Source organism: Agelaius phoeniceus, chromosome 1, assembly GCF_051311805.1.
Source record: "Agelaius phoeniceus isolate bAgePho1 chromosome 1, bAgePho1.hap1, whole genome shotgun sequence".
NCBI classification, from domain to species: Eukaryota; Metazoa; Chordata; class Aves; order Passeriformes; family Icteridae; genus Agelaius; species Agelaius phoeniceus.
This window is the reverse complement of record NC_135265.1, coordinates 106,976,702-106,989,492: the sequence shown is the minus strand read 5'-3', so window position 1 is coordinate 106,989,492 and position 12,791 is coordinate 106,976,702. Positions and strand designations below refer to the sequence as shown.

General features: G+C 39.3%; 1 protein-coding gene across 2 annotated transcripts in view; it reads right to left on the bottom strand.

Moving 5' to 3' along the window:
• The window catches only part of RBBP8 (RB binding protein 8, endonuclease), a 34,442-nt gene extending 23,768 nt beyond the window's left edge, over positions 1-10,674 (bottom strand). The window contains exons 1-3 of one of the 2 annotated variants that reach the window (XM_077184813.1): positions 10,573-10,674; positions 7,389-7,609; positions 2,256-2,298 (exon numbers count right to left, since the gene is read on the bottom strand). In XM_077184813.1, coding sequence (XP_077040928.1) covers positions 2,256-2,298; positions 7,389-7,500 — 155 coding nt within the window. In that variant the 5' untranslated portion in view covers positions 7,501-7,609; positions 10,573-10,674. Of the gene's footprint in view, positions 1-2,255; positions 2,299-7,388; positions 7,610-10,252 lie in introns of both variants that reach the window. The other variant, XM_054632767.2, reaches the window with a different exon arrangement.
• Between the last annotated feature and the right edge of the window lie 2,117 nt (positions 10,675-12,791).

Genomic DNA, 12,791 nt, shown 5'->3' with positions numbered 1-12,791 from the left:
TTATGTTGAAGATACACAAAGCTAGTGTTTCTAATTAATAATTTACAAATGACAGAGGAAAGATGCAGCTAGTTTCTAATTCATAATACAGGTGATCTTCTGTTATATAACTTTTGTTCAGGTAAAAACTAGAATTAATGACAGTCAAGACATAAAAGCTAACAATGTTCAAGCAACAATTTCAGAGAATAAACTCAAACACTTCTCTTACACTCTACTGTGTTGTGGAGCTGTGGGGAATCTAATGGGAGCTTCCACAATAAGGTCGTTTTGTTCTTGTCATATCAGTAAGTAAATTATGCAGTGTGGCAAACCACATTAGGTTTGGAAATCTCTGAGAAGTCTTTAGATCCATTAGAGGTTTACTTCCTCAAGAAGAAATTCTCTATAGAGCATGTATTCCCATAATATGTATAAAGACAAAAGAAGTCTCTTTACAAAACGCTCAGAAGCAGTTGTAGAAAATACCTTCTCTAAAAACCAGAACTAATTAATTGACAAAGAATATTTTCTCCTTAAAAGAGCTAAGGAAAAATAGTCATGTTAACTCCCCAATTTCAGCTCCCTTTCAATGTTATTATCAGATCACAACATCTCTTCAAGATGCAAACATGGTACGAGTGACAACCACACAATTATTTTCTACAGGAATATTAATGTTCAATAAAAGCTAAGTGCCTGAATCTGTGTAACATGACTGTGGCTAACTTCTGAGAAATTCCCAGTTCTTCTTTCTACCATGGAATACTTTGTATATATCCATGAAAGCAGTTGTTTGTTTTCAGTGTGCCTGAGATGGATTATTTGTGGAAGTCATGAAATCGGCTCATGAAAAGCTGTTAAGCGCACACACACACACACAAACACAGCAGGAAATGAAAACATATTTACTAACTTGATACAGTTCTTTTACACAAACAAACTTTTCATTTGGCACTATCCCTTTAACATATGTTTAGCTAACCACATTTTCATATTGCTGGCATTACAGTAGTTCAAGAAACTAGCAATCATAGGTAATAAAGTGAATGGGACAGCTGGAAGCTTCTACAGTGTACAATCACAAGCACATTTAATAAACTGTAATTTACGTACAGATGCTTTATTTTTCTGTATTATCACACAGGCCCACATAGGCCATTCCAACTGCATATGCAACCTATAAAACAGCTACATGCAAACAGCATGAGGGACCATTTAAGGCTTATACTTCTACTTGGGAAACACAAAATGTTAAAGTTCTCTTACCTCAGTTCACTAACCAAGTACAGCCAGACCATGGCAAAATTCAAAGTCTGACAAAAGCAGGCTGTATTTTCCTGATGTTTAGGACATTAAAAAATCCCTCCAACAAAAAAAAAAAAAAACTAAAACCACAAATAATCCCCTCATTTTTCTGTTTATACCACTCACAGGAGGCTTAAAATAGCAAATTTAAAAATTGTTTCTTGTCAATTAGATGTCATTCTATGGCATTAAGTCACTTGCAATAAATAAGGAAGATATTAGTGTACACTAATACTGCATGCCTTTCACCTAAACCCTGTAAAATGCCCCACGAAGACAGTAAAACAACAGAAATAACTAGGCTTTTGGTTGGGTTTTCTTTCCTTAAAATTTCAGTGCGCCTGACAAACATGACAGACTCTGTGGCTATGAAGGCACTGCATAATGGCCGGTCTCTGACCTAGGGTTTACAAGTCATTAGCTCCAATGCTGGAGTGGGATACAAAATAAGGTGCTCATTGTCAGCTTATTACCAAGTTTGAAATACTAAACCCCAGGTATTCAGATGCAGCAAGGAGAACAAGACCTCCTATGTAACAGTACTGTATCCACAATGTGGCAGCTGTAGAAAGATTCCAACAAACAACAACTAACCTATTTGGTACTTGTTCAGTCACATCACTGATAATATTTCTCATCTAGAAAACTGACTGATCAATTTAAGACTCCAGAACAGGGAAGCAACTTATGATACAGCAGGTTAATATCAAAAGTAAGAGATAATTTCATCATTTCAGATTAAAAATGAGCAACTACTTAATTTATAAATTATAGTTAAGAAATAACACATCCTGTAAAGAGCTCTGTACATCTGCAGATAACTTAAGCTGAATTATTAAAGTAAGCAGAGTTTTTTACACCTCTAAAGAAAGAATCCATGAAACCTTAATTGATCTTACAAGAATTGCAGCTCATCAATGGGACTCTGACTCTCCTTTAATAAATTAATCATTAGGACGAGTACTTACAAGCATCTTTCCTTTTTCAACTTAGATATTTTCAGCTGTAAGCCTGAAAAGTGGAAAGAAGAATTACATGTTATAGAATTCTGATTTTAAAAAATGAGTGAGACAATAAATTAACTCCCCGTTTACCACTGTTATCTGCAAAGAGAGACAAAAAATGTCAATAACCTGGAGAGAAAAAGGTTCCTTCTGGACTTTTTGAGTGTGTTCTACAGGATCTTGGAAACAAATATAGTCATTGTGATCTCCAGGAAATAAGGACTTAAGCAAACACACAGATTTCCACTTACACAAGTAAACAAACACCTTTGTGAAATAACCACACATGAATAGCCAGCACTGTCAATATATTTTCATTGACTATGCCCACAGAAATAGCATAAAATATGTTCTGTGTGCACATAAATTCATAATACAACACTGGAAATGAAGCATCCAATCAATGAACTGAGAAATGCTTTACAGTGTATATGCATAAAGGAAACATTAAAAAGATGTGATTCAAGGCTTTAAAGCACAGAAGGACAACATCCTTCTTTGGAGACGAGCTACCAGATTGTCTCAGTCAAAGCTTCCTTGGACTACCTGAAGGTGAATTGATGAATGATATTTCATCTGTGGCCTTTCTCCCCCATAAGAGTTCCACACTCCTAACTCTATATTCTGAGCAGAAGGAAAAAGGTTTTCAAATATAACTGATGTTCTCAACAGGAGTGGGCAGCTGACAGCCCAGGGGACAGAACACTGTCCAGCCAATCTGCTTGCAAGGTCTTGGGTGCATTTGTATGTGCATAGAGACAAGAAGATATTTGTGCACAAAACAATTCAACAAGTGGGACACAGTGCTATGGAAATTTATGTGATATTACCCACACACAAGCTGGCCATTCCTATTCCAAATAAACAGAAATAATCAGACCCCAATGACAGAACAGTTTCTTAAACAGAAATACAAGAGAAATTTTCATATCCATCAGAAAATAACATTTCCTAGCACAGTTATTTTCTTCTAACTATGAAAAGTTGCTACCAACTTCAGGCTGAACATTAGGTGTCTTTTAAGTTCTCTTGCAAAAGCATTATGCATTTAGGATAGCAGGATAAACTTATAAAACCAGAACACTTGTAAGAAAACTTCAGACTATTTTGAATTTTAGCCTAAATACGGAGTTGATACTACATCTTACTATAGAAAATGTAGGTTAAGGCAGCTAACAGACTATTTTTTTTCTCCACTACCACACTCAACTAGGAATAGCTCTAAGGGAAAAATTAATTGCCTGAGAAGGTTCACTCCTCAGGCCACTTAAAATGTCAAGCCAGCCACAGACTCAGTGAACCCATACTTGCTACAAGATGCCAGTGAGACAATGAGTTAAAAATGCAGACAGACTACTTAAAAAAATTATGAGGAAATATAGCAAGATTTCTTTTATCTCCAAGTGTTCAGCACCTGTGAGAAGTTATGTTCTATCATGCAGATCAGCAGAGAAAGAGGGTTTATTTTTTTAAGCAGTTGCTATTCATCAAGTCAATTAGGCATCTGCAATTAGAACCCCTATAAAGCTTGCTTTAAAGCTGCTCCACGCCCATCGGAAGGAATGAAGCTGCACAACAATGCATCTCCTGTATGAACAGGTAGTCTGTTCAGCAAGTATTTAGGATTGTAACTTTGGCAACCTGAGCAACCAATTGAAGAGGCAGGGCTCAAAAGGCCCAGCACTGTGCTACAGGTAACACTATCTCCTCTCCCACCTGAATTCAGGAGGAACTAAACTAGTTACTTAAAGGTTGCATTTTTTCTTAGTTCAAATGACTGCAATGAGAAGGCAGGAAACCAGCCTGATACATTTATCCAAGAGCCTTGAATTACTCCATCTGCTGTAGTCTCTTCCTTTTACTTTTCCAGAGCATTGAGAGTTTTTAAACATGCTCATTTAAGGAGCTTGGGTTTTTCAGATTTCCTTATTTAACATAGGGAGCACATAAAACTCTGTGGAACTACACTATGTCCCTTCCCAATTCAATTTTATCTTTTACACAATATTTTTATGGAATAGACAAGCTGTAGATTTATATAATCTACGTTACCTAAAGCTTGTAAGTGCATTAGTAAATGACACTCTACACCTATTAAAGCAACAGAGACTTTATTTAAACTATCATTAGGCAGATTAATTAAACTATTTTATGAAACTTGCTATGTGATTAGACTATATAGCTGTAATATTTCAATTAATGGCTATGATCATTTCTGTTCTGATGAATTTTCAAAAGCATTAAATGCACTTCCTCAATGCTGACAGTGCCTGGGAAGACCACAGACTCTTTATCACTGAAGATTTCTTGAAACAAGTTGGACAAGCTACTGTCAGCAATGACACAGACATAATCCTACCTCAAGGGTACAGAGATGGACTAGATGACCTCCTAAAATCCCTTCCAGCTCTGTTTTCTATAATTACTTACTTTTGAGGAACTTCCAGCCATTTCCTTTCCTACAGCTATCTACCAATGAGATTGCTTTCCTCCTAAGTCTCTCCTTCTATGACTACAGTTTTTGTCCATTGATATCTTCTGCTTTTCAGAGGTAGGCAATAATTTAAAAAAACTAGGCAATTTCTTGTACGTAAAACACTGCTCACATTTCTATGCCAATATATATTTTTAGTACAGAGTTTTAGATTTAAATTAATCCTCAGAAACCATCTCAATCCACATGCAGCAAGCATCTATATAATTATTTCAAGCAAGAGGTAAGGATTACCACCTGTAGAAATAAATCACTTTACAAAAAGCATTATTGAATTCCTTTGAATCTTCTGGGCACTATGGAAGTATCCCACACATAGGAAATAAAAGCAAAGAGTTTTAATGACCATTATTCTGAGTTGTTAAGCACTTCTGAACTTTATGAAAAGTCAACTAACACTGACCATAACCAGTATTTTGGAAACTGGGATGTAGGTGTTCTACCCATTGTTTCATAATGAATTTAACTTAAATAATAGCTACTTTCAGCTGAAGAAGGCCAAAATTTGGATCTTTTTGGAAGTGATCAGTTTAAAAGAACAAGAAGCTGGATTTCTTTACATAATGGTGAAAAAACACACCCTTTACAATATAGTAATACTGAAATTGAATAAAATCCCTTTCAATTTGCATGAGTTTAAAGTATTCTTCAGTCTACATTTTAAAGGTACAACTTGTATAGCATTTCTGACCATGTCAAGTTCATGTGTCATAAATTCTACTTTTCATGGATTTTAAATAAGTATTCCACCACTTCAGTGTTCAGTACATTGTACATGAAAGAAGCTTTTCCAACAACTACTAACTTTCCCTTAATCCACCTTCTACCACCTTTAAAATAATTTTTGCTGACATTCAGATTGGAAACTCATGAGTCAATTTTAATTCTTATTTATAGACTTCAGAAACAAGCAAAGTCTAGGCAAGTCTGTGTTTGATGTTTCTAAAATATCTTCCAGTACCATTTTCTATAAGAGGATCCCCACCTTCTGAAAAAATTAACTATCCTTCAGGCATGTCTTTGATGTTATCATGGAATACCTAATTTTACCTAACACAGTGTGGGACATACTGACAAAGGGCTAGGCATGAAAAAGACTGCCTGGTGGCAAAATTACCTGGCCACACCCTGCACGCATTCTAAAGAGTATCTTGCTTGCATAAAGAAAACCCAAACTTGAAAATCACGTGCTGCACACCCCAAGAAACTAGAGAAAGGGTCACTTAACATAAGTCTCTACATCAGAGCTTTTTGTTTGTTAAGTTTTTGTTGTTCAGACATGCCATAGATTGCCAGATCCCATTCTGTCAGTACTTCCGTGTTTATCTGTGGTTGACATCACACCCACTCCAAAAAGAACCATCAGCAATTTAAAAAATAATTATTAAAAAAAGTGGTTTTTTGTAAAACTGTAGCCCATATGTTAATGTAAAGAAATGCTACTGTCTGCTAGAGTTTTTTTCTAGTTGCCATATTGGTATATGCTTTTTGGTTGCTTGTTTGGTCTAGTTTTTTTAATAATCAACAACAAAGTGTCACAGCCTAGTGCTGCAAATAATTGAATCAAGACTTTCAGTAGGAGGCATGTAACATTTATTAATTATAAAACAATCTCCAAGAGTTTTTGAAACCAAGAAGTGATGGTCTAACTGGGCCAAAATGGACAGACCTGAAACTGTTTTGAGGTTAGCAGAAACAACCAAGACCACTAAAATGCCCTAGGTAAAGATCCACTTGCATAACTACAGCTCTTAAATCACAAAAACTCAACTACTTTTATTCCAGCCTAATATAAATACTATTTCATACATAAGAAAAAACTTCTTAGAAGACACAGTCTAATATCATTTCAATTCCATCCAAAAAGAATGGATCATGTGACTTTAGATTAGCAGAACAAAATGTTAACTTATTTAATGTTTTTAGCAAAAAGCCCTTACGAATGCTCCTTTTAAAACAATATTACAATAGCAATACATGTAGTGCAATAATTCATCTTTTTTTAATTACTGAAGAATGAAGAGACACTAACAGCCAATCTGTAGTAAAATTGTTATTACAAGTCACATAATGTATGAATAATCAAATTATAAAAACATTACAAATTTTGTTGAGAAAATGTAGAACACTAAAATCTGAAGAAATTATTTTCACTTCAGTAACATTAATCTGCAGTGTGATTTTGCATAAGTTAGGGGAAATAAACAATGCAAATAATTTTAATGTATCTGAAGTAACAAAAGCCAAAAGAAAAAGAAAATAATCCATTGAATTACATGGTTTGGAGATTTGAATCACAATCCATTAAAGGTAAAGTAACACATAGATATTTTGTAGGCAAGGAGAGACTCCATGTAACATTGTGTTACTTTTTCTTCACTGACCTAGCAAATCATTTATGTGTGTTGATAGTTTAATCCTGTTAAACCAGGCTTAGGTGGTCAATCTCTAAGGATCATTTGTAATCATCAGGTCCAACTTTCTGCATAACTGAAAACATTAAAAATCTATTTAGTTCCATGCAGAGTATTTTGGTTCAAAGTTTTCCTGTGGTAACTGACAAACATCAACTTTAACCTGAAACCCAACCTTCAATGATTTACCTTGTACTTCTTTATCATGACATTCCTTCAGTTTGGACCACAGTTCTTTGAAGAAATCTCCTGCAGGTTCTGCAGAACTAGGGCTGCCACAGCTTCCTCCAGATGCATTCATATTGCTTTTTCCTGCTCCCAGTTTCTTTGACTTGCAGAACTGGCTCACTCTCAAACTTGATATTTTAAATTACATAGTTATAAAACTGTTTCTGAAGAGGGGTGTACATCTGTAACAACAGAATGAAAACACTTACATTTGAATTTATCAGAGCATAACTTGTAGCCATAGATGAAATGCAAAGTTTACTTATCCTTGTTGAGGATATATATTTATATACTTTCATAGTGACAGTCACCCTGAAAGCTAAGTATTGCTGCAGGTAATTACAAACTAATATTTGCTAAGTATTTTGCTGCAGGTAATTACAAACTAACAGAATTTTCCTTCCCTTAAAAAGCTATCAACTTAAAATTAGATTAAAACACTTAAGAGTCTTCATTTTTTTTTCTTATCTAAAGATAGAGTAATACCAAATTCCTGTTTTCCAAAAGTAAGCCATAGTACCAAAATCTGGCTGTCAGCAATAGAATTTGTCATAAGTTTTATCAGAGATGGATTTGTCTATACACATCCTTTATATAAATTTGGATTCAAACGACATGCATTTGTAAAGAAAAGCTCACATCCCCTTAAAGTGTTCACAATTCTATATTAAAATGATTCCCATTCCCTGATGAAAAAAAAGAATTGGAGAGTAACCACAAAAATCTATAAATCGCCAAAACATTAATATTTGAGAAGAACAATCAAAGTCAGCTATCTCTATCTTAGAAGCTTGACTGCCTACAAAATTTAGGATAATCTTACCCGTAATTCTCAAAAACCCAAAAAAGGGGTTTTTTTTACAGAGATGATGCCCTCAGGCAAACTACAGACAAAGCATGGTACTCAGATCTGGCTCTGAGCCAAGGCAAGATTCAATTCTACTGTCACTGGGTGTCCAATACTGAAATACTCCTGTAATCTCTGTCCTTCAGTTTCCCTGCGTGAAACTGGACATTCTAAGTTTTCCCCATTTTTATGCAGTCAGTTTAAAACAAACACTTCTGAACAGGGACTGTAATTACCAGGTGGACATCGCTATCTCTATGACCTTGTAATATAAAATGCAGTAAGGAAAAAAAGATATTTTGTACTATCCCTAAATTAGCAACTTGAGCAAGCAAACCACCATGCCTATACTAACAAATGGAAGGAACAATTTGCTCTCAAATTTTTGAGGTATAAGTTGTAGTTCAGATGATACAAGGCCTATGATTAGTCAAGAAGCTGCATTTCCTATCTTGAAAGCCTTCAAACAACTTAGAGTATCTGAATGCAGCTGCTGGTTTAGCTGGTCCCCCAGATTCACCACAGCAAAATGTTCAGTCCAGTGGTCAGTAACCAAGTGTAGGGCCTGCAGGCTTTGGTTCCATTCTCCTGTCTCATCTCTCTGTGCACTGTTTTAAGTCACGTTTTTGCAGTCTGGCTGTCTTTACAATGGAATAAAAATAATGGAACAAAACATTATTCTCAACAGTAACACTCGAACTGTATGTTTTCTATAGTATAAGGATATTTAAATGTTACAATAATGAAGCCAGCAGCTCCACATTTGCTTTAACCTGCTCTGTCCATAGCAAATTCAGTGCCTATTTCAGGATATGGCTTCATATTAGCAAATGCTATCTTCAGAGAAATCCTTAATAGAAAATAAAATTACCCTGTGAAATTAGCAATGCTTACAAGTCTTCAACAGAAGTTGGACAGTGATTTGCTTGCATCTTTGCAGCTGAAATGCTCCACTTTGTGTGCAGCCACATTAAGCCATCTTACAACACTTCTTTGTGGAACCAATTGCCTAGTGAAATTAGGAATGACTTTTAAACTCTTGCTTTGCACCTTCAACAGATGTTTCAGGATCAAACTTTTTCTCTGTCAAGCACTAGGGCACTGAAAACCACACGCTTGCTTTCACTTACTGTTTCAGATTTAAGTCTGTCAGATGACTCAACCCCATGGAAAAGTCACCTGACTCTAGACAATAAATGGTGTCCGTAGTGTTTGTTTTGGGTTTTTTTTTCCCCCAAGATGACTGCAAAAAAAAAAAAAAATACACAAAACCCACTCAACGTTTCTGCAAATTATTAGTGCATCAACCGACTACAAGTAGGGAAAAAATAGCAAGGCATTTACCCAAGCTTCATCTGCCCAAAGATACCAAAATGATACATTGCTTCCTGCAGGTGCTCAACCTCCCTTAAAGCACAGGGCCCGCAAGAAGCGTTCAAGTGGAGCCTTTGACAGGCCTGGGCAGCTGCACAGGTGTAAAAGTGACGGCTTAGTCTCCAGCCCTAAGGAAGCGCTTTCCAGTCCTTAGGGGGTAAAAGCGCCAGAGCTGGATGTACGGACACTTGCAGGCAGGGACAGCACTGGAAGCTGCTTGGGGGGTGGATGCACAGAGCCAGCCCCTCTCCCGGATGTCACGCTCTGCTGCTATCCTGCCGACTGCCGCTTTCATAGAACCACCTGAAAGCGTCCATTTATTTCCCTCTTCTTCCACAACCCAACTCCCTCCGGCACCGTCAGGCTTTCCACGGCCTCACCAGTGATTGCCTCCAGGAATTCATCAGCACCGATAAAGGCGCCGAGGCCGCTTATCGGTGCTGATACCTTTCAGCCGGGGCCACACCGCCCCTCCGGGATTCGGGGGAGCACACGGCGCCCTGATCCCCGCCGGCTGCCCCTACAAACTCAACTCTGCTGCACTTCCCGGCGATGCACTTCGCTCTCCTTTCCCTCTTGCACCAACACCGCACATAAAACTCACTCGATAGACACGCCGGGATGCTCTGGGAAATCCTGCCATGACCAACACTTGGGAGTTTCCCGCCAGGCTCGGGTCACACCCCGCAGCCGGGACGCCAGAGGAGCAGTATGGCATGTCCCACACGCCGCTTGTCCCGAGCGGCGGAAGCCTCCCAGACGGAGAGAACGGGGCTCCCTCGGGCAGGCGGGGCAGCGCCTGAGGAGCGCCCGACGGGGTCCCGGGGCCGGTGGGGCCGTGGCGGGCCCGTCCCCGGGGCGGAGCGGGGGCGGCGCGCTCGCGGTCGCTCCCCGGCGGAGGATGAGGAGAGCGCGCGCCGTTACCTGGTTGGCTCCCGGCGGCTCCGCGCGCCGGCGGCGGGAAAAAAGGAAAAACCGCAGCGAGCGCCTTCCCCGCCCGGGGAGGCGGGGCCGCGGGCAACTCTCGCGAGGCTTCTGCGCAGGTCTCGCGAGAGAAGGGAGCGTGAGGGTCTGAGCCGCCGTCCCGGGCGGTCGGCGGGGAGTTCGGATGGCGGTGGTGGCACAGTGACAGGGTCACAGGATGAGCTGGGTTGGAAAAGAGCACTGAGATCATCGAGTCCAGCCTTTGATCCAACACCACCGTGTCAACTAGACCACAGCACTGAGTGCCACGTCCAGTCTTTATCACCTTCAGTGAGGGTGGCTACCACCTCCCTGGCAGTCCATTCAGTGTCTAATCACCCTTTCTGTGAAGAAACTTCCTAATGTCCAACCTAAACCTCCTCTGGAGCAACCTGAGGCCACTTCTTTTTGTCCTGTCACTTTTGCCTGGGAGGAAAGGTTGACCCCACTAGGCTGCACCCTCCTTCCTGGTGGTTGTAGAGACCCATAAGGTCTCATCCGAGCCTCCTCCAGGCTAAACAGCCCCTGCTCCCTCAGCAGCTCCTCATGGACATGTGCTCCAGACCCTTCACCTGCTTTGCTGCCCTTCTCTGGACACGCTCCAGCACCTCAATGTCCTTCCTGAAGTGAGGGGCCCAAGCCTCATGGCCTCACCAGTGCCAAGTACAGGGTCCAGCTGGCCATACTATTTCTGACACAGGCCAGGATGCCATCGGCCTTCTTGGCTGCCTGGGCACACTGCTGGCTCGTGTTTGTTTATCAACGTCACCAGGTATTGTCTCAGCCCTCTCCTCCTCTGGCCCAGTACTGGGGTTTCCACAGAGTGCTGCCAGAGGAAAGCCAAGGGGATAAGCCAAGCCCTGGCTGGTGCCACAGTTCAGTGTCACAGCAGGCACAGAACACTGTGGAAAATCAAGGGTGTTAGCGGGAGCCTGCATTGAAACAAATGTTGCCCCTGCCTTCCTGAAAGAAGTTCTTGCTGGTTTAGATGTAAAAAGGATCATCGGGTGTACTACTGTGCCAGAAGTGGTCTTGCCTTTAAAACTATGCTGTTAAATTTATCGGTGCCCCAGGATTCATATTCTGGTTGCTAGGGCTTACACACAGAAGTATGTGGGGGGCTTCCCCCCATCCTCTTGATCTTAACAGTTTCCATGGCTTGTCATTTTACTGTAAAACAGGGCAGCCTAGGCATATTTTTGTGTTTTATGTGAGTATGGAAACCAGTAGGCACATAAAATTAGTACAGTATAAGGTTGCTGAACTTTTTTGTTACTTCTCAGTGTTATATTTTTTTTGCCCAAATTGCAGATCAATGTTCCTTCATTCATTGGGACCAGCCCTGCTGTCTGCAATGAGATAAACCTCTTGATTTTAGGTAGTTCTTAGTGATGAAATAGAAACAAAACAGAGTTTTTCACTATTACTATTCTGTCTTCACGTGATTCCGCTGGACCATTTTGGTATGTATAGGAACTCCTGCAGAGACAGCTTGGTGGCATGACTAGAAGACATAATAGTGATCAGTTTGGAAGGGACAGTGCTGCAAACTTATACTTTCTAGATTGTTAATAGCAATATTTAAAAAGTTAAGTGTTCAGGTATTTCATAATTGTTAGTAGCTTTCCATCTAATTCTTTTTACATTACTCAGATCACTCAGGTCTCAAGAAAACATAAATAAGGAGCTACAGCATAAATAAAACTGTATCCAAAATACTATTTCAACATTTTTGAGGTATTTTGAAATACTGTCAGACAGGAGATGACACATGATTCAAGCTTCAAATCTGTTGTTCCCCACTGTTGAAAATATTCTTGGTTTCCCATCAAGTACGTACCATGAATTCTGAAGTATTTTGAAAAAAATCATGTCCTTAACTTTTCTGCTCATTCCTCATCATTGTTTAAACACTAATTTTTTGACTTAAATAAAAGAAACATGTTGTTCAGGAGCTCAGCAGCAGATTACTTATTGTAGGATCAAATTGTAAGTTTTTTGCATTATCAGATCAGTAGACATATGGTGGAACTAAAATTAGCTAGATGTTTTGGAGGAAGCTGTCATGTCATAATAGGTTGTGATAGACACTCCAGTCTTTCTAAATAATGCTTGTTGGCAGCTTTTCATTCTACTTTTGAAACTTCTGTAATCTAAAAGTTTGTGATGTAGGCAAGCAA